Source organism: Staurois parvus, unplaced genomic scaffold (assembly GCF_062004578.1).
Source record: "Staurois parvus isolate SC_StPar_1 unplaced genomic scaffold, SC_StPar_1.0 ptg000696l, whole genome shotgun sequence".
NCBI lineage: Eukaryota > Metazoa > Chordata > Amphibia > Anura > Ranidae > Staurois > Staurois parvus.
In genome coordinates, this window is record NW_028318492.1 from 11,140,691 (window position 1) to 11,168,136 (window position 27,446).

Consider the following 27,446-nt stretch of genomic DNA (forward strand, 5'->3'; position numbering starts at 1 on the left):
GGAACACTACATATTCTATTCCAAATCAAAACATGAAGAAAAATATATCAAATTTGTGTTGTTCCTCTAAAAAAATTGAAGAAAAGTGAATATTAGACTGTTCAAAAAAATAGCAGTGTTTGTATTCTTCTTTACAAACTCAAACATTCACTATATAAACTGAAAAATGTGTGAAGATTTTGCTTTCCTTTGAATCACTTAATGAATATTTAGTTGTATAAGCACTGTTTCTGAGAACTGCTGTACATCTGTGTTGCATGGAGTCAACCAACTTCTGGCACCTGTGAACAGATATTCCAGCCCAGGATGATTGGACTACATTCCACAGTTCTTCTCTATTTCTTGGTTTTGCCCCAGAAACTGCATTTTTGATGTCACCCCACAAGTTTTCTATTGGATTAAGATCCGGGGATTGGGCTGGCCACTCCATAACGTCAATCTTGTTGGTCTGGAACCAAGATGTTGCACGTTTACTGGTGTGTTTGGGGTCGTTGTCTTGTTGGAACACCCATTTCAAGGGCATTTCCTCTTCAGCATAAGACAGCATGACCTCTTCAAGTATTCTGATGTATTCAAACCGATCCATGATCCCTGGTATGCGATAAATAGGCCCAACACCGTAGTATGAGAAACATCCCCATATCATGATGCTTGTGCAACCATGCTTCACTGTCTTCACAGTGTACTGTGGCTTGAATTCAGTGTTTGGGGGTCGTCTGACAAACTGTCTCCGGCCACTAGACCTAAAAAGAACAATCTTACTTTCATCAGTCCACAAAATGTTGCACCATTTCTCTTTAGGCCAGTCAATGTGCTCTTTGGCAAATTGTAACCTCTTCAGCACGTCTTTTTTTCAACAGTGGGACTTTGCGGGGGCTTCTTGCAGATAGCTTGGCTTCACATAGGCGTCATCTAATTGAAACAGTACTCACAGGTAACTTTACACCTTCTTTGATCTTCCTGGAGCTGATTGTTGGCTGAGTCCTTGCCATTTTCGCTATTCTTCTATCCATTCGAATGGTAGTTTTTCGCTTTCTTCCACGTCTTTCAGGTTTTGGTTGCCATTTTAAAGCATTCGCGATCATTTTAGCTGAGCAGCCTATCATTTTCTGCACTTCTTTATATGTTTTCCCCTCTCCAATCAACTTTTTAATCAAGGTACGCTGTTCTTCTGAACAATGTCTGGAACAACACATTTTCCGCAGAATATCAGAGAGAAATGCACTGTAACCAGCATGTACAACATTTGCTGCCTTCCTTCCTTAAATAAGGGCAATAATATCCACCTGTTTTTCAAAGAATGAATGACCTCACTAATAGAACTCCACACTGCTATTATTTTGAACATGCCCTTTTCAATTAGTGATTCAATTACACAGAATCAGCAGCATGCATGTCATGACTGTTGGGTCTGTTGGATTTCTATTACTCTACTACACCTGCTAGTAAATTATTTGCCATGTAGAAATATCATTTCTACCAAAAACAGTGATTGATCAGGTTAGTGATGTCTGACTTATTATTTTGAACACAACGGTACGTGATTTTGCATTTCCTGGTAGGGGGCATGCACGGCTGCGGCTGTCAATCACCGGTGCCTGGTGATTACCGAGGATCTCTGACGGGGAGGAGAACTGTTTTATTTACTAACAGTTCTCCTCCCTGTCAGCTCCAGCACACTGCTTTGGATGGCTGTGCACAGCACAGCCATCCAATGCAGTGTTCTTACAGTGAAGCACACTGACACTGCCCCCTAGTAAAACACACCCAGCACACAGTTAACCCTTTGATCGCCTCTCATGTTAACCCCTTGCTGCCTAGTGCCATTAGGCTTTTTTTTTTAGCACTGATCACTATATTGGTGTTACTGGGGATGTCAGTGACACCAGGTCAGTTCCCCCCCAGTGTCAGAATGTCCGCCACAGTCCCACTATAAGTCGCTGATCGCTGCCATTACTAGTAAAAATAATTTTAAAAAAATCCCTGTATATATTCCACCATTTGTATACTCTATAACTTTCACATAAACCAATTCAGTTTACACGTATTGGGTTTTTAGCAAAGACATGTAGCGGAATACATTTTGGCCTACATTTATGACGAAATTTGATTTTTTAAATTTTTTTACTGGACATGTTTAATAGCAAATAGTGAAAAATATTTTTTTTCTCACAAGTCATGGTGTGTTTTTATTTATAGTGCAAAAAATGAAAAATGGACAGGCGATCAAATACCACCAAAAGAAAGCTCAATTTGTGGGAAAAAAAGGACGTAAATTTAATTTGGTTGCATGACCGCGCAATTGTCAGTTAAAGTAATGCAGCGCTGTAACACAAAAAATGGCCTGGTCAGGTAGGGGGGGGTAAATCCTCAGGAGGGCAAGTGGTTAAAAAAAAATCGTACAATCTGGTATCGTATGAGAAACATTTTCGCGCTTGTCCCTTTGGATATTGACACATGTTGTGATTGGCTCTCAAAAGCTGTGTACTAACAATCAGATTATCGGACGATCGGTCCTCGTACGAAAACATTCGTACAATTTTCTTATCGTGTGTACGACCATAAGGCTTTTTATCGATGCTGAGAAACATGCTGGTTAAGTGAGGTCTGGCAAAATGTACTAATTGAAGGAAGGAGTAGTTGGAGCTGTTAAAGATATCCTGCTGCTAAACATTCATTTCAACTAAAACCTTTACATAAAATATGTTCTTGTAACTTATTTATGTATATTATAAACCTGTAAAAGACTCCCTCGTGACATCCAAAAAGCCCAGAGACTGCTTCTAGATTTCATCATCTTGGATTTAACATCAGCACACTTGGATCTGTGACCCAAGTGACCCCCTAGAGCAGGCATGTCCAAAGTCCGGCCCGGGAGTCGGTTTAATGCGGCCCTCCAACAGCCCTCCCTGCTCTGTGTAATGTGGCCCTCCCACGGCCCTCCCTTCTATGGCAGACAGTCTTCTGCTTGAGAGCAGAGGGCAGTGCGCATGCCTGACTGCGGCGCGTTCTCCCTGGTCTGTGTAAATGCGGCTGTCGCACGGCCCTCCCTTCTGTGGCAGACAGTCTTCTGCTTGAGAGCAGTGCGCATGCGTGACTGCGCCACGCTGGGAGCGACAGAGGGCGGTGACGTCAGGGCCGGGCTTCCAGCGTGAAGTGTGTTTCTCTTCCCCTCCCGGCTGCCGAGCAGAGACTTCAGCTCCAGCTACCTTTTTCACCCTTCACATTAGTGCAGGTAAGTTTTTTTTAAATTTATTTTCAATACATTGTGAAAACTCAGCTGTCAGTTGATCTTAATGTTATGAAATGAAAAGTATGTCGTTTGCAATTAACTTGGCATAAAATAATTTATTTGCATTTTTAATTGTAATGGTTCAAAGAATGTTCGGAAAAATGTTCGGCCCTCCACCATGTTCACTTCATCCAATCTGGCCCTCTTTGAAAAAAGTTTGGACACCCCTGCCCTAGAGTAATTCCTTTCACTCCTCCCCAGACAACTTACATAAATAGCAAAAAAAGAAATATAGCATAGACAATTGCTGCACAAGCCACATTGTAATTATTATTAAAAAATACCTTTCCCTTTTTATTAGCTGCATTGTAATGTTCTGTAAAATTCAATGTAATATGGCACTGGTGTGCAGAACACTTCCAGAAATGTTATTTCCTGCTTGTAAGATTGGCTTATTGATTTTTCCAGAAGTCTGCTCAAAAGTACAAGTCATATTTTAGGCATTCTCTGCAATAAAAATATAATTTGTGGTGAGATACTCCCTAAGGGTTAATTGCTTCCGAAGAGATCTATACCCTGTATTTTCCTCATTAGAACACTGCAAGTTCATCAGCTGATTAATAATGAAACTGTCACTCTCATTCAGATTTACTCTTGCTGTGGATTTCACTCAAGACCACTTATCTTACGATGAACAGAAAGATGTTTATTGAAACATACATGTGTAGGGACCGTCTCCAGGAGAAAAGGCCCCCTGACAGAGGGTTTTATACAGTGTAGAAAGCATGTACATGATTGGTCAACAGTGTTTACAGACATTAGACTGGTTTGTCAGCATAAATAATTTGGAATATATTGCAGACTATGGGATGTCACACTATTGATAAACAACAAAGTACAGGATAACCTTTGACATATGCAAACAGATGGCTATGTCATAAAACATTCTAACTTTCCTGTTTTAGCTAGCTCAAAAGGTCTTGGAGAGTGTATGACACAAAAGTGAACTATTGTTTAACTCAGACCTATTTTTATATTTTGTTTGATATTCAGATTAATCTCTTTATCACTCCGTAGACAACAACTTTTTTTCCACAGTAGAAACTGGTAGGAACCTGCAGCAAAGTTTGTTAAAATCCTTGCAATGTACATTGATCATCCAGAGGGGAATTTTTTCTTTTTTTTTTAACAAATTCTCTTTATTGAGCAAGTTTTGGTTTGAAAATAAAAACAAAACAAAACCTATTGTGCATACAAAAAAAAAAAAGAGGGAAAAACAGAATATTATAACTCATACACAGCAACATCAACAACAAAGACAACAAAAGGCAACTGCACCTAAAAAAAAAAAAATGGCAGCACATATTCACCGTAGAATGCTTCACATTCCCATGGAGAAGTCATTAAGGTAGGGTTACCAGGCTAGCGTAACGATCCTCATGAGCGCACTGTGTACCACCAGGTCAGCCCTGTTCAGAGGTGGAGGGAACAGAATCTCCCAATTCAATCCAAATATGCCATATTTTGGTAAATTTTGCTGGACACCCCCTAGATTCATAGGTGTATTTATAAAGTGGGAGGACCATATTAACCAAGTGTTTCCAAAAACCAGAGTTAGGGGCTCGGAGGGACTTCCATTTTAACAGTATAGCATTATGAGCATAGAAAAGTAATCAATCAAGGTTCACATGGCACGAGAGATGGCCAATGCCTGAACCAAGCCCAATAGACAAACATCGATAGACAATGGTACCGTGATCGTAGTCATGGAGGATATACTGTCAACCACTTCTGCGAAAAGTTTTTTTCTTAACAAAAAAGGTTACTCTTACATTAGCCCACAAACTAAAATAATCTCTGATTGGAGGACTGGGATGAATGAGACGTCCACCTCCTCCATTCATAGAGCGCTTTTCATTCCTGAAACCTATAGTATAGCCTCTATAAATGAAGGAGGGAATGTAAAGGGTGGCCATAGTCAGCACTCTTGAGGATGGCCTGTGGCAGGTCCCCTTCAGCACCATAGGATTATGACTGCTGGAGTATCGGGGAAGAGGGCAGAGGACTTCAGATTTCAATGAAAACAACAGCACAAGGGGTGCTTCTCATTGAATGTGAGTACTATCAATTTTTTAAAAAAAAAAATTTTTGGCCAAGCTTAGGCTTTAATCTAGCAAGACACATATTCATTCTTCACACTTCATAATTTTTAAATATTTTTTAAATTAAAGGTAAACAAAAATATAGCACTTACCCCTGAAGGAGCCACAGTTTCTTGGGTTCCCTGTTTCTGTGCCCATGACTCTGCAAATATCACCAGACACTCTGACACACCTGGCTGGATGGGAAATATTTATTGCAAATGTATATGCAGTACCCTAGTGGCAAAAGAGATATGAACAAAAGTAATGATATAGCAAATAGTTAAACAATAGCAAGAGACATACTGCAAATGGGTAAACCGTAGCAAGAAATATACTGCAAAAACAAACAATTGGCATAGAAAGCAACCCCTCGTAAACCCTATACTGGGGCAATCCCTACTAAGGAGAGTTATGCCACCATAACAGTTCAGCAGTCTGTAATATACCCTCTTTCTTTTGCTGACCAGCTCATTGGAGCTCAGCTCTAATGTCAGAGCGCTCAGGCTAATGTGCCTTCAAACACTGATAAAGATACTGTCTCTGTGATACTTGTAGGCAACACCTTTCCCATTTTGTCTTAGTGTAGTGGGGTTTGGACAGCAGCCTCTCACCAATATCCATCTGTTTCCTGTTGGTAGCACAATCGGTCAGTGTCCACAGTTTTCTTCCTCTCAATCAGGCAGTGGGCTCCATCAACATCTGTGGCACTCTCCGGTGTTCCAGGTTGTCCAGTACTGCTCTTTCCACCCTCAGGTTTGGTGGTGAATGGTCTGCTGGCAGCCTGAGGTACACTCAGTCCGTATGAATGTCCTGCACACTCTCCTTCTCCCGGTGAACAACACTACTCCTTCTTTTTCCTCGGCTCAGAGCTCCAATGAAAATGGGATCTGTAGTGTCTTTACTCAGTCTACCAAGCCAGCAAAATCTGTAAAGAACTATACCTCCCACAATCCTGCATTCCTTCCAGCTTTCCTAGCAGTACACATCCTCTTCTTCTGTGTCTTCTTATTGAGTAGAGGACAGGCTTAACACTGGTTGCACACAGTTCTGTAATAGCAGCCTCTTCTTACAGCTGTGCCTATGAAGAGTGTCTGTTGCCTACCAGAGACAAGATCCTCTCCGCAGACGTTTTTGTCCACTATATCTCTCTGCAAACAACATGAATGAACAAGGGCAGCAGCAGACATGGTGAATCTGCATCAGCTCATCTCTGCTGCATTACAGGCCGGGACTACATAAATATACATTATTTACATATTTCCATTTGAATATTACAAGATTGTTTAAATGTATTCCCATGACTCAGTACAAATGTTTGTGAATGCATTTAGGACATTTAGGAGTGGTTAAATGTGTAGGGATAATTGCAAGCAAATCAACAGTGCGTTCATCAAACTAACATATTCATAGGAGGCCTCTGTGAGTCCAATACTGTGTATTATCCACATATAGTGAATAAAAGGAATTCAAAACATCAAACAAAAATGGCATGGAATATTTAAGGCCCCTTTCACCACCAGTGGATCCACCTGCTCAGTAGAGCGGACATGGGCACAGCCTGCTGTCCTATATAGGCAGTCAGATGTAATTGGACTGCCTGTCCATTTACATCTGACTGTCTGGAATGGGGATTGGATCCCCATCCATCTGTTTTTAGCTGATTGGATGCAGGTGGGTGTAAACGGACCCATGTCTGTTTTCATCCACAGCTCCATAGAGGGCAATGGATGGTCCAATCAGGTCCGCCTGAAAAACAGACAGACGGACCTGATGTATCTGCCTTTGTGAAAATGCCCTTAATCATAAGATGTGTCTGCTCTTTCCAAATCCCAAATATACTAAATCTAAACAGAGGTGGCCATGCATATGCTTCTTGAGGGCAGGGACTGATGTGAATGAATAATATGTAAAGTGAGCAAATTATCAGCACTATTTAACCACCTGTAATAATATTAGTAGGCTTTGTAAGATCTATATCTTTGCTTCCCAGAATCTCAATGAGTATAGTGAAAGTTATTGTACAGCAATGTCATACCTGTGATCAGTGTACATTAATTGAAAACATAAAGTTGAAAAAGACCATTCATAATAACACTGCAATAATTGATAACCTTTACTTGCTACTGTTTTACCGGTGTTTTGTATAGATAAGAACCAGTCAGATGCACCTTTGTGATTTCCTTACATATGACTAGTAAAACTACAAAGAAGTTACTTACAAATGGTAATATAAGACTTAAACAGTAGCCCCTGTGATCATAGTCAGGAAATACAAGTCATCTTGTAGCAATGATTGTTATGACATTCTACATTTGTAGATTTAAGCAAATCAAATCTGTTTAACTACTTGGGTATAATGGAAATATGTTGTCATGATTTATTTCAGATGCATAAGCGTAAGAAAACATTTTAATTACATGTAACTAACCATAAATCTAACCCTTATACCTATAAAAATTACAAAAAACCCTCTAACCCTTATACCTGGTTTAGAGGACTCCACTTGAATGGCTTTCTTTACTTTGTGGAGATAATGGGTTAAAATACTGTCTCCCACTGGGTCTTTACTGATGTCTTTGGCTCTGAGTGAGAACATTTGCCCCACTTTCCTCTCTGATGTACAGTGGATATAAAAAGTCTACACACCCCTGTTAAAATGTCAGGTTTCTGTGATGTAAAAAAATTAGACAAAGATAAATCATTTCAGAACGTTTTCCACCTTTAATGTAACCTATAAACTATACAACTCAGTTGAACAAGAAACTGAAGTAAAAAAAGCTAAAATAATATGGTTGCATAAGTGTGCACACCCTTAAACCAATACTTTGTTGAAGTACCTTTTGATTTTATTACAGCACTCAGTCTTTTGGGGTATGAGTCTATCAGCATGGCACCTCTTGACTTGGCAATATTTGCCCACTCTTCCTTGCAAAAACACTCCAAATCTGTCAGATTGTGAGGGCATCTCCTGTGCACAGCCCTCTTCAGATCACCCCACAGATTTTGTGTATATATACGTGATTTTGCGCACCCGTGCTGCCCTGTAGCAGTATATCTGCTATAGGGCAATTTGGAAGCCATTAATGGCATCTCAGTCTTAGTCCATAGGGTTCAATATCAAGTTGGCCCACCCTTTGCACAGCTGTATCAGCTTCAACTCTTCTGGGAAGGCTATCCACAAGGTTTAGGAGAGTGTCTATGTTTAACCATTCCAGAAGCTCATTTGTGAGGTCAGGCATAGAGATGAGCGAATCGAACATGACGAAGTGGAATTCATTCCGAAGATTTGGAAAAATTCTATTCGCGACGAATCCGAAGATTAGCAAACTTCGGATGCACGAATCGAATTTTCCCAAAAATGGCGGCGACATGTGTGGCGACGGAGAAAATGGACAGAGAAGATGGGGCGGGGATCTCTGGGAAGGCGCGCAGACAAGGCGCGCTGACCCATAATGCATTCATGACATGTGATCGCATTAGCCAATCAGCAGCCAGCCAGCACTGTGTAATGGTGGAGCTATAAATCGCGGCCATCTTAGAATTCTCCATTAGCCTCCGGTCATTCAAGAGAGACAGACCTGTGTGTATTAAGGGACAGAGTTAGGGCCACAGAGACTTTAGGGCCACAGAATCGTTACTCAGGGACACAGAATCGTTACTCAGGGACACAGAATCATTACTCAGGGACACAGAATCGTTACTCAGGGACACAGAATCGTTACTCAGGGACACAGAATCGTTACTTAGGGCCACAGCTATCAAAGAATCGAAAATTTAAAGTGACATACACCCTTTTTTTTTTGGTGGCTGTCGTGCACAGTTGGTGCTGCAGTTTGCCGATTGTGCAAAATAAACTGACTTTCTGCTTCACAACCACTATTGTACGTTCAAAGAGTTAAATCCATTTACACGCCGGCTGGCGGTAATATGTTTTGGGTGATTAGTGCATTCCAGTGACACAAACGTACAGTTTCCAGCCAACGGCAAGCTGCAATTGACCGATTGTGTACAATAAACTCACTTTCTGCTTCACAACCACTATTGTACGTTCAAAGAGTTAGATCCATTTACACGCCGGGTGGCGGTAATATTTTTTGGGTGATTAGTGCATTCCAGTGACATAAACGTACAGTTTCCAGCCAACGGCAAGCTGCAATTGACCGATTGTGCTAAATAAACTGACTTTCTGCTTCACAACCACTATTGTACGTTCAAAGAGTTAAATCCATTTACATGCCGGCTGGCGGTAATATTTTTTGGGTGATTAGTGCATTCCAGTGACCTAAACGTACAGTTTCCAGCCAACGGCAAGCTGCAATTGACCGATTGTGTACAATAAACTGACTTTCTGCTTCACAACCACTATTGTACATTCAAAGAGTTAAATCCATATACACGCCGGGTGGCGGTAATATTTTTTGGGTGATTAGTGCATTCCAGTGACATAAACGTACAGTTTACAGCCAACGGCAAGCTGCAATTGACCGATTGTGCTAAATAAACTGACTTTCTGCTTCACAACCACTATTGTACGTTCAAAGAGTTAAATCCGGTTTTATTTTTGGGGTGCTTATTGAATTAAAGAGTATGTCAGACAACACGCAGAGGAGTGGCAGAGGAGGCAATGTTTCAGGAGCGAGCAGACGTGGCAGCAGAGGAAGGGGTCGAGGCAGCACTAGTCGCAGCCAGAGGCCAGTGCTCCCGGTGTCATCCAGCGGTCGTGTCTCCACCGACAACCCTGCCGTCATCGATTGGTTGACTCGGTCGTCTTCCTCTTCCCAGGTCACCTCTGACACCTACAGCCAACGGTTGGTGGGTACGTCAGACACAACCGTTAGTTGGCATGGCCCGGGAGCAAGCCCACTGAAATCACGTGTCCTCGACCTGCCCCTGTCCTTTGGTGTTCCCTCACCAAGCGAAGTATCGCATGCTGTGGGCTCAGCCCCACTGTACAGTGAGGAAGAGCTAACAGAGGGCGGTCAGGAACGGGGGGAGACATCCGCCTCTTCAGCAGCCAGGCGAAGAAGTACTGGCGAGGAGAGTGGCTCGGTAGCCGGTCTAGAGACAGGTCTGTCTCCTGACCCACACGCAGCCGAGGGGGCTAGTAGTGACGCGGAGACCCTAATTGATGATGATGAGGCTGATCGCACTTGGCAGCCTCGTCGTCATCAGGCTATTGCTTCCGCATCATCAGGAGAAGAGGGTGCCAGCTTGCCAGCGAGCAAAACAGTCGGTGGGTTGCCCAGGAGGCAGCAGGGTCGCAGCAGTGTCAGTGGAGCCAAACGGCCACGGAGTAGAGCACCAGCTCCACTGCAGCCTACCACCACGGCCAGTAGTGGTGCCGGTGTGCACGGAGGAAGTAGCAGTCAGCCAGTGAGGAGTAGCGGGGGCAAAGTTTCCTACTCGGCGGTGTGGCAATTTTTCGTCAAGCCGCCCGAGGAAGTAAACGTAGCCGTATGTCGACTATGTGGCCAGAAAGTCAAGCGTGGCCAGGGGGCCAATGTTGGGACTACAGCGTTGCATCAGCATACGTGACTGCCCAAATGAGTGAAGTGTGCGGTGATTCTAAGATCGACGGCACTCATCTGCATGTCATACTTACTGACAGTATTATTTCTCTTCCCCAGCAGACTCCAAGGGCATTTAAATTAAAGGTACAGTGTTCTGCACTAATATAAAGGCTCTCTGAAGCCTAGAAACACCCTTTTTATAAGTTAAATTCGCAGCAAATATATTCGGCTCGAAGCGAATTTATTCGGCGAATTCGGCGAATCAGCCAAACCGAATTTTTGAATAATTCGCTCATCTCTAGTCAGGCACTGATGTCGGACAAGAAGGCCTGAGCAGTCTTTATTCTAATTCATCCAAAAAAAGTGTTCTCATCCTTATCTTTATGGACCTTGCTTTGTGCACTTGTGCTCAGTCATGTTGGAACAGGAAGGGGCCATCCCTAAACTGTTCCCACAAAGCTGGGAGCATGAAATTGTCCAAAATGTCTTATATGCTGATGCCTTAACCTCCCTGAAGGTATTCCCGAGTGTACCTCGGGGTAAAGTTTCAGCACCACAAGCGGTAACCCCGAGCTACACTCCGGAATACCATGCGGCGTTGCTCCAGGATTCCCTGCAGCTCTTACCTTGTCCTGTGCTCCCACGATGTCCCCCCTGCAGCATCCCCAGCAATGTCCTCCGACCAATGCCGGCATCCGTCTTCTGGGTTCCGTTCCCTGCAATGTCAGGACGTACAGAGACGGAACTGTCGGGAAATTTAAAAATGTCAAAAAGTGACATTCACTAAATACACTAAAATCACATAGTAAAACATTACTGTATCAAAGCATTTCACATACATTTTGTCCCTAGTGCTTTGTCCTGTGCCCTGCCTGCATATTTACTGTTCTTTCTGCCTGGAAACTGAGAAATGTCCATGGCGTCCAAAAAGCGTCCCTTTAGGTCAAAATCGGTTTTATACCAGCTAGAGAACAGCGATAGTAAATTAGAACTACTTGCAGAATTGAGTGATAATGATTTGTGGGGAAATTCGTCATCAGACACTGAAAACGATTTTGCGACTTTGCTCAGTGATGTGTGAACTTGGCGCTATATTTCAAATTTCAGTGTTTTTGGTTTAAGTATATTATTGAATTAAATTTATTTTATTATTTTTTATGATTATTTAATAAAGTATAATTTATGATTTTGTGTTTCAAATTTTAACATACCTGGGATGTTTACTAGACGTTTGTTCGGACAGATTTCAGTGAGTTATTCCTAAAAATTACAAGCCTACAATAAAAAAACTACACATTTCCATGCAAAAAAATGTACCACTTTGAGCACAGAAATACTGACATAATCAGACCGCTAGGGAGGCTACGAGTTCCCTTCACTGGAACTAAGGGGCCAAGCCCAACCCCTGAAAAACAACCCCACACCATAATCCCCCCTCCACCTAACTTTACACTTGACACATTGCAGTCAAGCAAGCACCATTCTCCTGGCAACCGCCAAACCCATACACGTCCATCAGATTGCCAGACAGAGAACTGTGATTTGTAACTCCAGAGAACATGTCTCCACTGCTCTAGAGTCCAGTGGCGGTGTGCTTTACACCAATGCATCCGACGCTTTGCTTTGCACTTGGTGATGTAAGGCTTCGATGCAGCTGTTCGGCCATGGAAACCCATTCTATGAAGCTCTCTACACATTGTTGTGCTAACCTGAAGGCCACACGAAGTTTGGAGGTCTTTAGCTATTGACTCTGCAGACATTTGGCGACTTCTGCGCACCGTGTGCTTCAGCATGCCCTGACCCCGCTCTGTATTTTACGTGAGCTACCACTTTGTGGCTGAGTTGCTGTTGTTCCCAATTGCTCTCACTTTGTTATCATACCACTAACAGTTGACTGTGGAATATTTAGTAGCAAGGAAATTTCATGGATGGACTTATTGCAGAGGTGGCAACCTATCACGGTCAATAGGTGAATAAAATAGACTCTCCTCCGATTGCACAACCGCTCATATGCTCATAAATGAGGAGATAAACACAATCCTCATAGTGTATTACCGCTTTATTTGAGTATAGACAGCAAACAAAGAAAGAAGGTAATACACTTACATAACAAACGGCTTGTATGGAGATGCAATGCTGGGTGTACAGCAGGATCAAAAAGGTGCACCAAGATGGCGCCATCTTGGTGCACCTTTTTGATCCTGCTGTACACCCAGCATTGCATCTCCATACAAGCCGTTTGTTATGTAAGTGTATTACCTTCTTTCTTTGTTTGCTGTCTATACTCAAATAAAGCGGTAATACACTATGAGGATTGTGTTTATCTCCTCATTTATGAGCATATGAGCGGTTGTGACATCGGAGGAGAGTCTATTTTATTCACCTATTGGCCTGGAGGAATTCGGTCCCTGTTTATGTGATGCCAATCTATCTAAAGAGCCCCTGAATTGGAGGATTCCGTAGTGATCTACATTACGCTTTATGGCCCTGTAGGGTCGTAGAGTGGAGGTGAGAGGCCATTGCAGCAAGACTGCCCGGGGTCACGTTCTTTGAAGTGTGCTGTGATTCACTTACACTCCTGTATGAACTATGGACACTTTATCCTGCACTTAACCACTGTTACTAGTTTATTAAGGGCCATTGTTTTTCTGTTTATCCCTAGGTGGTTTTGGGTCATGTTATTACTCATATTTACTATCTGGTTATATACTGTATTTAGGCTTTAGTCTTTTAGCGCTGCATCAACTTTACATTCTATTCATATTGCCCTTGTTTGGTATGGGACAGATGCTGGCTGCTTTTTAGTTAGTTTTTTATTCACCACTTACCATAAGAGCGCAGGAGGATTTTTTATGTTATTTAACCTATCACGGTACCACTCTTGAATTCACTGAGCTCCTGAGAGCAACCCATTCTTTCACAAATGTTTGTAAAAGCAGTCTGCATGCCTAGGTGCTTGATTTCATATACCTGTGGCCATGGAGGTGATTGGAACACCGAATCGAATGATGTGGGCTGGCCAAATACTATTGGCAATAGTGTATATGCAAAGAAACTATTAGTTATCCAATAAACTTTTTTACATAATTACAAAAATTCATAATAGTTACTCAAGTTCATCAATAGTTAAAAACAACTAAAATGACTAAAATAGTCTCTGGCCGCAACTACCAATAAGTATTTTATTTTCAAACTATCAACATTAGATCAACTAATCAAATGTACACATTTACACGTTTGTTTAGCCCCTCTGAACGCCTTCTCTCCTGGCAGGAGAAAAGCTGTAAAAGCCACACATTGCACACGTGTTTTAGGCATGTCAAACATTTGAGTGCTAATGGATGCCATTGGCTGGAATATTAATTTATACTGGCCATTAGAATGCATTAAAGCTCAATTGTTTCTAGTGTCTAGATGTGTTTAGATACATTTAGGTGCATTCAGTGTTTTTTTTCTGTTCTTCAGCTCCTCTTCTGAATGTGCCTTTGATGTCTTATTTTTCTCCAGCCTGTAAACGCTCCTCTTCTAATACACCTGTAAACGCCTATGTGTGCATGGACACGCAGGCTTACATAAAAGTGCTGAAAAAATTCCAAATGCCTGTAAAAGTGGCATTTTTCAAATAGAGCTATAAGCAAAACTTTTCTTTTTCATTTTAGGTAGAATAAGGGAGGGTTATGATGCCTGTCAGTTTTTTTTCCATCTGTGTCCTATTGGGGAGATTTCCCTTCACTTCCAGTCCGACAGCTAAAACAGAGGTGTGACGGATGCAGGATCGCTGCCACCAATATTCGACGATCCCACGATCACTGTCACCAATATGTGACGGACGTGGTGTCAGAGCCCTGACCTTCTCACCAAACTCGTGACCGAAGGACTGGCCAATCTGAAGCCCCGATGTCACATGCGTAACAATGCCACACCAAGCCACACCCTGCACAACGATTTTCCAGCTAATGGACCAGAATCAATGTACCGGCAGCCTGAGCAATTGTTACTGGGTCAGGTTAATTACGAAAGCAACCCTTCACACTGCCACCACCTCCTTTTTGTACAGAGAAAGAGGAAACTCGGCGATATCCGCAATAACACTATAATGGTTGAGGTAATCGTCTGTATAACACGGTCACCGCAGGCTGGTTTTACAGAGGGTTAAACAAACACAGTAGCGTTCTTTTTAGAGGCAGGAATTCGTAAATTGCAATTAAGAGCTATAGAAACAGTTCAACAATTTCAGAAGGAAAGATTTATTACTGAAAAGTCAAAAAGGGGTGCAATAAAAATATTTACAGAAAAAAGATGTTAACCAATATATATATAAATATACAGAGAACAGCAGCACAGCAAAGAGATAACAGGGAGAGGTTAAAGGGTTAAAGTACTTGTCAAAGTCCTGGGTTAGCAGATCAAGTTTCAGAGCGAAAGGGTACGGGTCTCCCCAGGTGGTATTGATGTTAAAATGGGAGAATTCTTCAACTTAACTCTCTTAGGCCTGACAGCCCAATTTGTAGTTCCCCAGCAGGGGGTGTCTCTGACGTCAAGGACCAATACCCCGTTTAGGGCGTGGAGGTCTGGGCGTAGACCTAAACTAGAGCCAAAATCTCGTCTAGTTCATATTTTGGCTCATAACTTTTCCTATGCACAAGTGATACTCCACCCGCGGGTAGATTAATATGCAGACACGTCTGAGGATTGATTAGATATGAAATATGATATTATACACTGAACGGTTCACGAGATCTACTTTTCAGCTTTCCTATGTATTCGAGACAAGACGAGTGACCCATCAAATTGTTCATCTCCTCTTGGCCAATCTGACGATATGCCTGGTTTTTATGTCTCTCATATTCCAAGATATGAGACATAGGGGAAAAATGGATTTTTAAAAAAGTTATCTGGTGTGCTTCCTTGGAATGTTTTTTGAACTCCTGGGAAGGCTGCGTTATCTTTTTACAAGGTGCTAAATTGTACAGCTCTGGTAGACAACCCAGCATTTCACTCAGAAATGTTTTATAGCTCTGGGGTTCCCTGCTTTGCTCTGCCTGTGACACTTTTAACACACACACACACACTGCCATATATCACTGTGCCTCTCAGAGAGGGAGAGGGGAAGAATGAGGGGAGAAAATGGAGATTCTTAACAAAATGGAGGCTGCGTCCTTCACTGTGTGCACGCTTGTTACAAGAGGGAATTCTGGGGTGTCACGAGGGTCACCAGAACTAATGTCCCCATTGGATGATTTCCCTTCTATTACTGTTATGATGTCAACCCAAAATTTGTGATTTTCTTTTACTCTCACTTTTGATGATAACAGTAAACAGGACAAATAGAGAGGGTGAATCTCCCTAATGGGGGCACAGACAGCAATAAAAACCCGATAGAAGTTCTAATCCTTCTCCACTTTATCCAAAACTAAAAAAAAGTTTTGCCTTTAGTTATATTTTAACCAATTCAATACCGGGCAATTTTATACCTTCCTGCCCAGGCCATTTTTCAGGTTTCAGCACTCTCACACTTTGAATGACAATTGCGCAGTCATACACCATTGTACCCAAACTAAAATGTTATCATTTTCTTCACACAATTAGAGCTTTCTTTTGATGGTATTTATTCACCGCCGGGTGAAATTAACAAAAAAAGACCAAAAATTTTGGAAAAAAAACACGTTTTTCTTTGTTTCTGTTATAAAAGTTTACGAATAAATAATTGTTCTTCATAAATTTAGGCCAAGATGTATTCTACTACATGTCTTTGGTGAAAATATCCCAAATTAGGATGTATTTTTTAGTTTGTAGGAAAGTTATAGAGTTCACAAACTATGGTATAGATCTGAATATTGATCAATCCTGAAGTACTGACAGCCTATCTAATTTCTTGAGGTCCAAGAATATCAGAACAGTACAGATATCCCCCAAATGACCCCTTTTTGTAAAGTAGACAGTTCAACGTACTTCATAAGAGGAATGGCGAGTTTTTTGAAGTTGTATTTTTTGTCATAAGTTTTCAGAAAATGAAAAATTAAAAAATATTTTTTCAATATTTTTTTTTTTACATACTGTCACCAGTGCAGTACAGCATCATCATATAACTGGCATGGCGGTGATCAGGGACACTGACTGGTGACAGCATGAAAAAAAAAATATATATATTTTTTTATTATTTTTAATTTTTTATTACTTTTGTTTGTATTTTTTTAAAGATTTTTTTCATATTTTACTATGACCAAAGTAGTACAATGTTACCATAGTAACATTGTACTACTTTGGGGAAGTGATCAGTATTTGTTTTTTTACACAATTTGCTTATAGCAAAGAATTACTTTGCTATAAGCAAGCATTTACCTGAATGACATCGATTCATTCAGGGTTTTTTTTTTTTTTTGCTTAGTTTTGATTTGGCCACAGCTAATCACATGACATGTGCATGTGATCGCTGTGACCATTCACAGCTAGACACTAGTATACAATGGATGGCATGAATGAAGCCATCCATTGTATACAACTGTCATGTGACCTGCTGTGATTGGTCACAGCAGGTCACATGGTACGGGCAACGGGGCCGATACTCAGATCTGTCATCGGCCGTGTCCGAGGTACACGGCCGGTGACAGATCGCACCGCTGCACAGCTCTGCAAACGCAAAAACTGCGCATGTGCGGGAGGACGCTAAATGTCGTCCACCCGGCAAGCTAGTGCATTTTTGCGGCCACCAAATGGCTATTGGTTGGGCGGCAAATGGTTAGAATTAGGAGTTGATTTACTAAAACCAAATCGGCTGTTTATTTTGCACGAGAACGTTCCTTAGAGCTTGGCAAATGCGGTGAAATTTTGCTTAACTTGGAAGATGAAGGTCAGCAGAGCGTCATTTCATTCACTAAGCTCTAGAGCTTAGTGAATGAAATGAAAGAGGGAGCTTATATTGGATTGTCAAAAATAACTTTTGCTTGTATTGTTGTTACAAGGCTGATGTTATAAAATGAAAGTGTATGCTGTGACCATAAAGTGCATTTAGGGTCAGTTCACACCTTACTTGCACAGGGACACAATCCACACTCTGCTTGTTCAGGTGAGGTGTGATTTTGTAGCCTATTAATTTCAATGAGCTGCAAATTGCGCCAGAATGCAGAAAAAGTAGTGCATGCACAGTTTTTCAAAATTGTGCTGCACCATGGTACTGTGGTACTATGAGATCTTTTGCCCACAAATGCACTGTGTTTGCAGTCTACGTTTGGGGTGCCATTAACATTACATTGTCAACCACAGCAGATCACAAAGGCAGTGCTTTTTTGAGCTTGGTGTGGGAAACATGCATGGAAGGTACCTTTCCCGCACTGTGTTCTGGTGTGAACCAGCCCTTAATGTATTTTTTGATATGCAAGTAGTATAATTACCTGAATGTGATCTGGTATCAGCCTCGTGCAGGGCTGGGATATGTGAGGAAGAATCAGCAAGAAGGGATAAGGTGGTAAGAGAAGAAAACAGAGTGACAGAGATATGAGCTCATCACTGTACTGCTTCTCCTTTCACTGTGCAGTCACAGGCTGCGGTGGATTGAAGACATTCTGGGCTCTCAGGAGATAGCTTGAACGATGATGGCCATCAGACTAAGGGTACCTTATGGCGGAAAAAAACTACTACAGGAGAAATTATTACAGCTGCTGCTTTTTAACTTTATTTTTGAATGGGCTTTTCATTTGCATCTATTTTATTTTTTTGGGCTGGAGTTTTGTTTTAGGTAATACTAATATAATACAATAAATTTACATGAAACTTAGTTAATTGGTTAGAGCCATTCCATTGGTTTACACTAATATGTAGCCACTTTGGGAAATACATTTACACTGATGTGTAGCCACAATAAGAAATAAATGTGAGTATAACAAGAAATGTCCCCAAGAATAGTGCTGCGCTGCCCCCTAGTGACCCAAAGAATATACTAATAATAAATAAACACCCTCCTGAGCATCAAACCTAATGTGTAATAGAATAAATCTGTGAAACAAATAGTAAATAAGAAAAAACTGGCTGAGCCACTAAATCCAAATGATAAGTGAAACATATTTAAAAAATAAACCAAAATCTAGTAGCAATAAACACCTGGCCAGCCTATAATTAACACCCGGCTGACCTAAAGCATAAAGTGTGAAAATCAACAACAACAGTATTAAATTATTGTAAAACAAATGCCTGGCTGAGAAATCAGCCCCACAGTGGAATAAATATGTGACAAATCGAGTAAATGTTCAACTGGTCTAGATATTCACAAAAAGTGTGTATTAAAAAAAAAAATAAGCAGGTCTACTGAATATACAAAAAACAGATAAATGGTGAATGATAGATAACACTCAATAAAGTGCAAAATGCAGTCCAAAAGTGATATAACATAAATAATATAAGTTAGGGTGAGCAGGCATGCCTGAAGGTGGAGGAGCACCATAGATTTGCACACCTGTTGAATTCTCTGGTGCATTACTTTAAATATTGGAAGAAAGAGACTATTATATCACTTTTGGACTACATTTTGCACTTTATGAAGTGTTATCTATCATTCACCATGTATCTTTGTTCTCTATATTGAGTAGAACTGCTTATGTTTTTTTTTAACACACACTTTTTGTGAATATCTAGCCCAGTTGAACATTTTCTTGCGTCATCACATATCTATTCCACTGGGGGGGGGGGGGGGCTGGCATTTGTTTTACAATTATTTAATACTGTTTTTGATTTTCACACTTTATGCTTTAGGTCAGCCAGGTGTTTATTACAGCTCGGCCAGGTGCTTACTGCTTTTGTGATTGTATTTTATTTCTGATATACGTTTCACATATTTTACTGTATTTGTTGTTTTTTAGACATTTTTCTTCAGCTCAGCCAGGTGTTTATTGCTACTTGATTTTGATGGATTTTTTAGATATATTTCACTTATAATTTAATTTAGTGGCACAACCAGTTTTTTTTTATTATTAATTTAATATTGACTTTACTTGTTTCACAGATTTATTCTATTACACATTGGGTTTGATGCTCAGGAGGGTGTTTATTTATTATTAGTGTATTTTTTTGGGTCACTAGGGGGCAGTGCAGCACTATTCTTGGTGAGTTTTATTGATGTGGGAACACATTTAGATGCTTGCAGCAGCTTATCATTTATTTGTGGCAGCTCATGGGTATTATATCCTTACAATAAGAAATGTGTTTCTGCTCTGAGTAAAGGACGATGTTTTTTTCCAACAGGTTTTAAAGCCCGCTCAGATCAGGTCAATATGTCACGCTATCTTGGAATCTGGCAAACAGTACTCAAGTAAAAAAAGGAAGCCCTTCCCTTTGATGTACTCATACTATGGAACTGAATACTTGGGTGAGAAAACAAAAGGCAGCACTCTATATATCTATTTCTCTTGTGCTCTATCTGGATGAATACTTTCATGTACAAGGCAATGTAAGCCATCATAAGCAACAAATATCTACTTTGTATGTGTGTTTAGTGGCACAATGTAGCACACAATCTGATATGATCAAACAGTAATACATCCAAATTCACACATGCTTTGTTTTCATTCTTATGCACACCTGCTGGCAGTTGGCTTGTTTAGAAAAATGGTACCATGCCCAACATAATAGAATGTACATTTTCAATTGAATTCATCTTGCCTTCTTTAATGGGTTTCATACATATTAAAAAAAGAATTCCAGGTATGGATATTTTATACACAGTTACATTTGTCCAGCTTTTGGACCAATGCAAATATGTATATACCATACCTGAACCGAGAAGCTGGAAATCACTACTCCAGTGATCTCCAATTTCTTCTGCCAGTAAGTGGTAGCTGATGGTAGCTGATGATCACTTTACATTTACCCATTTGTGAACAATCTATCTAAAAATATGTGGTTCAAGGGGGTTATATAAATAAAGATAAAAATGGGGAAAATGCATTTAAAGTGGTTGTAAAGGCTCAACGTTTTTTTACTTTCATGCATTCTATACATGAAGGCGAAAAACCTTCTGTGTGCAGCAGCCCCTCCAGCCCCCCTAAAATTTACCTGAGCCCCATCTCAATCCAACGATGTGCACGAGAGCCTCAGCTCTTCCGGGTCTCTCCCTCCAAACTGGCTGAGACAGTAGCAGTAGCCATTGGCTCCTGCTTGGCTCCTGCTGCTGTCAATCACAGCCAGTGAGCCAATGAGGAGAGAGTGAGGGTGGGGCTGAGCTGAGCTCCGTGTGTGAAAGTACACACAGAGCAGCGGCTCGGGAGCAAGCAACTTGTTATGAGAGCACTATACAGGAGGGAGGGGTCAGGAGCGCCAGCGGGGAACCCAAGAAGAGCAGGATCTGCCTTTAATTTCAATTTTAAGAGTACGTCATTCTAAAATATAAAATGAATGCAATACATATCTGCAATACATTCACATTTCCCCAGGTTCGTCTCTTTAAAAACACAGCAAGTATAGAAAAATATCTGTATTTCTGTTAATTTTGTTAGAAATGCAGTGCACTTCTAAATTGCTGTTTGAACTGCACTGAAATCCTTATCAGCATTGTCTGCTGTACCTAAATTCTCCCTTCTAAACTACAGATCACCTCCCTCTCTCTTTATCTCTGTAGCACAAGAGTGAGGTGTTTTGTAAACCAACGCAGGAGAATTTGGGCAGGATAGACAACACTGCTTGCAGCAGAGGTACTGTTGTCAGGAAGGTGGGAGATCACTGCATTTCTTTTTGGATTAACAGATCAGTTTTAGAATTTTCAGCATTGTTAAGAGGCAAAATGTGTGAAATCTGCATGTACTGTAGAGATGTAGTGATTATACAGATTTTACATTTGTGCAAAAATAAATTTTAGGACTAATCTGCAGGTATCAGAATGCCCCATCAGTAAACGTTGAAAAAATATTCCCTTTGCAGCCTATGCTAGAGAGGCCCACAAAAGCAAAATATTCTAATAGTTGCAACGGAATGTGACCTTGTAGATACCCATCAGCAATACTAAATAACATCATATTTTTGAGAACAAAAAGGTACCTTTTCTTGCCATAAATAAAATGATGCTTTTAACTTTATCATGTCTTGTATAGCCTAGCAAAGACAGGATGGTTCTGGCTTGTGGGTGTTTTACATGCTTAGAGAATGCAAATTGCTCATTTAAAAGATAAACAAGGTTTTTAAAACATGAAGATACTTTAAAACGTTTTAGCTTTAAATGTGTATATCTATAAAGTACAGTAAACGTTTTAGGCTTCCCCTAACCCCTTCTTGCTGCTTCCTCAGGCAGCCCTTTCAGTGGGCTTTGATGATTGATTCTCATAGCATTCACATGATTGGTTGCAGATTCTGCTGTCTCCTGCTCATAAGCTCCAAGTAAGAGCTGTCGGAGACTGGACATTAAGGCAACTTTTCCTGTCTCTGCATATATGTGTTACATGGTCAGGAGGAGGTTAAAGGCTGCGGTATTCATGTACCTGTAGTGGGAGCAAATGGGGTATTGAATAGGAAGCAGGAGCTAAGATAACTTAACAAGTGGCTGAGGAATTGGTGCAGGAAAGAGGGTTTCTGGTTCCTGGAGAACAGAGCAGACTTTTCAGTCGGATACCGGCTCTATAGTAAGGACAGACTTCATCTTATTGGGGAGGGTGCAGCTGTGTTGGGGGAGAGGATGGCCAAAAAGTTGGAGGGGCTTTTAAACTAGGTGGCAGGGGGGGGGCAGGGATTAGAGGAAGCAATAGCCATCAACAAACAAAGATCAGAGGGTGCTATAACCATAATACATAAACCATAATACACAATCATAGCCACATAAATACTAAGAAGGAAATAATATGCACTGCTACAAAATTAAGAGGCATGTACACAAAAGCTAGAAGTTTAGCTAACAAAATGGAGGAACTGGAACTGCTAATACATGAGGAGGATTTTGACTTTGTAGGAATATCAGAAACTTGATTTGATAGCTCACATGATTGGTTAGCATCTGTCTAGCATCTATTCCTTGTATCGGAGGGACAGGGAGGGTAGAAGAGGAGGAGGGGTTTGCCTGTAGATCAAAAATGATTTGCTAGTAAACATGAGGGATGACATTGCAAATGGGGTGCAGGGTGAGGTGGAATCCCTGTGGGTGAAACTCTAAAGGGAAGAGACATGTGGGAAAACAATAATGGGGATGTGCTACAGGTTCACAACCTGAAGGGTGAAGAGGAGTTGGATCTCCTGTCACAGGTAGAAATGGGGGCAAGGCAATGCAATCTCATCATTATGGGGGACTTCAACTATCCAGATATTGACTGGGCAGAGGGAACAGCTCACTCATATAAGACCTGTCATCTTTTAAATGACATACAGGACAACTTGGTGGATTCCTTATCAAGAAAGAATGCATTGCTAGATCTGTTAATTACAAACAACACAGATCTTGTCGCAGATGTGGAGATACAGGATAAGTTGGGGAACAACTAGGCTAATTACATTCAGTATAAATGATAAGATAAGGAGGTACAAGGGTAGTACAAAAACACTGAACTTCAAAAGAGCCAACTTTTCTAAACTATGCTCAATACTACAGGATATTAAATGGGACCAAATCTTAGAAACATTGAACACTGAGGAAAAGTGGGAATACTTTAGGAACATATTAAATAAAGGTATTATGGGTATTGAAGCAGTATTGAAGATGACATGTATACATTATGAATTACTAACAACACTTTAAGCACTTTAATTTCTGATATTTCAGGAGCAGCACATGGTCTTTCCTCCATACTGCAAATGCTATTGTCCTATCAGGACTACCTCCAGCCAGCTGACCGAGACCTTGTTTGGGAAAGTGTGGATTTTCTTGTGAATCAGGAACAAAACTGCAACTGGCCACCAGAATTGGGGGAAGTCATAGAACGTGAAAATGAGCTTGTTCACTGGTGTCATGGAGCCCCTGGTCAGCTACTCATTATTCTTTTATACATATTTCATATATAGTACTTCTTTATATGAGACTGTGATTATTTTTTAAAGTGGAACTATTATTTATTAGTTATATAGCATCAACAATTTACATATTGTACTTTCACACCAGTCCCTTCCCTCAAGGAGCATACAGTCTAAGGTTCCTATTTCTATGTACTAGGGCCAGTGTGTTTTTGGAGTGGGGGAGGGAAACCCACATAATCACAGGTATAACATGCAAACTTCACGCAGGTAGTATCCTGGCTGGAGTTCAAACCGAGGACCATAGTGCTGCTAGAAAGAAGGGCTAGCCACCATACCACAGTGCTGCTGTATGGCAAAAATCTAATGTTTTTCTGAGCCCTGCCTGTAACATATAATTGTATTAGCTATTGATTCTGCTCTCAATTACATTTCATTTAACAGAGTGACAGTACTGTTAGTTCTTCAGTGAAATCATGCAGCAGAGTAGACTTAGACAGACACATAATTTTAGACGGACTTTAAAGGAGAAGTACAGCCAAAGCTTGTTTTGGCTGTACTTCTTTTCAGCCGACAGCTCACTCAGCCGAACCAGACTGAGGAAAGTTCCCGACTTTAAATTTGGGATCCACCCAGATCCATGGACCAGCACCTGGTTCAGCCTCTCAGTGATCTGTTGAGAGCCTGAGTCAGCCGTTCCCACCCCCTCCACAGCCCGGTTCTCCAGTGAGGGCGGCTGGGGCAGAGCGTAGACCGGTGACTAACAGTCACCAGCTCTCTGCTCACAGTACACTGAGAACTGGGCGATCAGTGGTCTTTGATCACTTAGTTCTCAGTCTTAGAGCACACGGGGGGGGGGGGGGGGGGTTGTGCAGATGCAGGATTGGACCTATGCTGCACCCACCTAAAAAAGAATCATTTCTACAAAAAAGAAAAAACTCTCAACTTCTCTTTTAAGTAGGAAAAATACTGGAACCTAACTCCATAAAGGAAACAGCAGAGGGAACCAACTAAGTGCAGTATATCTATCTTGATCATCGCTACATCTGCAACAATGACCGAGATATTACCCTTCCAATCTGGCAACATACATCGATGGATGGGAAGCGATTAACAATCACAATTGGCGACTCACAAGATGCATGAGAATAAGATGATGTAATCTACCTAGTGCAGGTTGCTGTTGAAAAGAACACAGCAGGGCGCCAGATCTGCGTGGATAAAATCAAGAAGACTTTAATGCAAAGCACTTATATATAAAAACTCCCACAATCAGCATCCGGGATACGAGCAGAGTGCAGGAACAGTGGAGCCAAAGATCACTAGGATAGTGGAGCCGATGATCTCTGCATAGCATGGGGAGATACCCGCTGCGATGGACTCCACCACGTCTCTCTGTGTAATCCCGCCAGGTTGCTGTTGAACTTCAGTGTGTCTTCAGGAGGCAGGAAGCAGATGCCACTGTCAGGAGCTGTTAACATAGTATTTTGTTAAATATTATGCAAACATTATATCTAGCTTTAGGAACATCATAGAAGAGGTTGCAAGTCCATCTCCATGCCCTAGAGTTGTGACCCAGCTGGCAATTTGCTCACCCGACTGGCATAAATGGGATTTATTATCAATGTTATTACTAGGAAAGAGATTATAAGAAAAGATGCCAGCACAACTTGACCTTCACCAGCTTCAAGTAGCATTACCTAAAGATGCACGATTAATTACTTAGCTGTGGGGTTATACCAGATTCAGCCAACTATTGACTTCTTAGATAGTGAAAGATCTTCTTTTCAGATCTTGGCTCTCCATGTTCTCTCCATGATTATGACATACTTGTGTAGAGTTACTAAAACTGAAGAGTGCAAAATCTGGTGCAGATCTACATAGTAACCAATCAGCTTCCAATTTTTTTTGTGAAAGCTTAATTGTACAAGCTGAAGTTAGAAGCTGATTGGCTACCATGCACACTCTCCAGTTTTAGTAAATCAACTCTACAGCATGTATCTGGCTTCAGCCCAGAACTGTATCACCTACTATCTGTGGGATGCTTCTCAGGAACAAATGGTAATCTTGGTGAATGTACAGCACTCTTACATATAATCGGGTTAGGTTGTGCCCTTACAAAATAGGATGAAGACAAGGTTTCAAGTCTTTATGGAAACTGTCAGGTGATTGTAGGCTCTTGTAGGCATGTCTCTAACGTTTGTTTGTTTGTGACGTAATAGTAATTGTTATATGGTAATTTCATGATAAATTCAAATACCAAAGCTGTAAGGATATGGTGGTGTTCTGAGCTGGGGCGGACTGACCATTTGGAAACTCGGGCACTGCCCGAGGGCCCGGGGTCAGTAGGGCACCCCATGAGATGCCCCTGGTACCTTTTTCATAGGCTTTTTTGAGTTTGGGCAAGGACACAGGGGCCCCATGATCCCCTATTGCCCAGGGGCCCCATGAGTTGTCAGTCTGCCCCTGGTTCTGAGTTTTGAGTAGGTTAACATTTTAATTTGTTGTTTAGAGTCCATGCTTTTTTAATGCAACTAATTCATATCTGTTTTTTAGGTATTGCTTATCTTTTTGCAAAAGCATATTTACTCTCAAAAAAGCCATGCTACCTGGATACGTGCATTCGTTGTGGAGAGCTGACCTGGCAGAAAGGTCTTCTCAAGAAAGGACCTGGTATTTGTCATGGAGTTGCAGGCAGCGCCTATGTGTTTCTGTTGCTTTATAGACTTACTGGCAACTCCAAGTATATATACAGAGCGCAGAGGTTAGTGTCATCAATCATATATATACACACACACACAGTCTATACACACAATTTAAAAATAAAGTCCTATATGACCACTGTGGTACCCACTTAAAAGTGTAGGAATGTGAGATCTGGGAAAACACTCAAGGCCCAATAAACGATCGGAGGCCCAGAGTGAGAAATTGCAATGGGAACATTATGTGCAAAATTGTCACAAAAAAAAATGATCACGGTTTATAGGGTGAAGTTGCATATGCACTAGAGTTGCACCCATACCAATACCGGATACCGGTATCGGTGCTGATACTAAGCATTTGCACGAGTATTGGTACTCATGCAAATGGTCCGATACTAAAAACCGATACCTTCAGGCTCTGTTTTTTTCAGCTGTCAGTGGGATTCCCCCACTGACAGCTGAAATGTAAACAAATGAATGCTGGTAATTATTGGTTGTTAAGGAGCAGGGCCACTGTGTCCTTAACAACCATTGACATTTCAACTGTCACCAGGATTCCCCTTCCCCTGTTACTTGTGCTGGGTGCGTTCCCCTCCTTCTCCACCCCTCCCACCAGTTGTCACCTTTGCCGGGTGCCTTCCCCTCCTCCTCCTACCCTCCCACCAGCTGCACAGGGTTCTCCTAGCGGGTCTCTCATCCTGCATGGTCCAGCAGCTTTCTGGTTGTCAACAGTGGTTGCGGGCAGCTCTCCTCTAGCTGCTGCTCTGTTTTTTTCCTGACTGTTACATCTCCTTTCCTTACCCTGGACCGGGAGCTTGTTGTTGAGCCATCCATCCGGGATCCTCTCCACACTCCTGGACATGTGAGTGGACAACCTTAATTCCATGTGAAAATTAAGTTAATCACTCCTATTGGCTGGAACTTTGTTTAGCTTTCTCCTTTG

The 27,446-nt window shown here is 41.4% G+C and overlaps 1 protein-coding gene across 1 annotated transcript in view; it reads left to right on the plus strand.

Annotated features, from left to right (window-relative positions):
* LANCL3 (LanC like family member 3) overlaps positions 1-27,446 on the plus strand; it is an 84,914-nt gene that overhangs the window by 49,579 nt on the left and 7,889 nt on the right. The window contains exons 2-4 of the mRNA XM_089653020.1: positions 20,121-20,244; positions 23,614-23,811; positions 26,358-26,565. Of these exons, the coding sequence (XP_089509146.1) occupies positions 20,121-20,244; positions 23,614-23,811; positions 26,358-26,565 (530 nt within the window). The remainder of the gene's footprint in view (positions 1-20,120; positions 20,245-23,613; positions 23,812-26,357; positions 26,566-27,446) is intronic.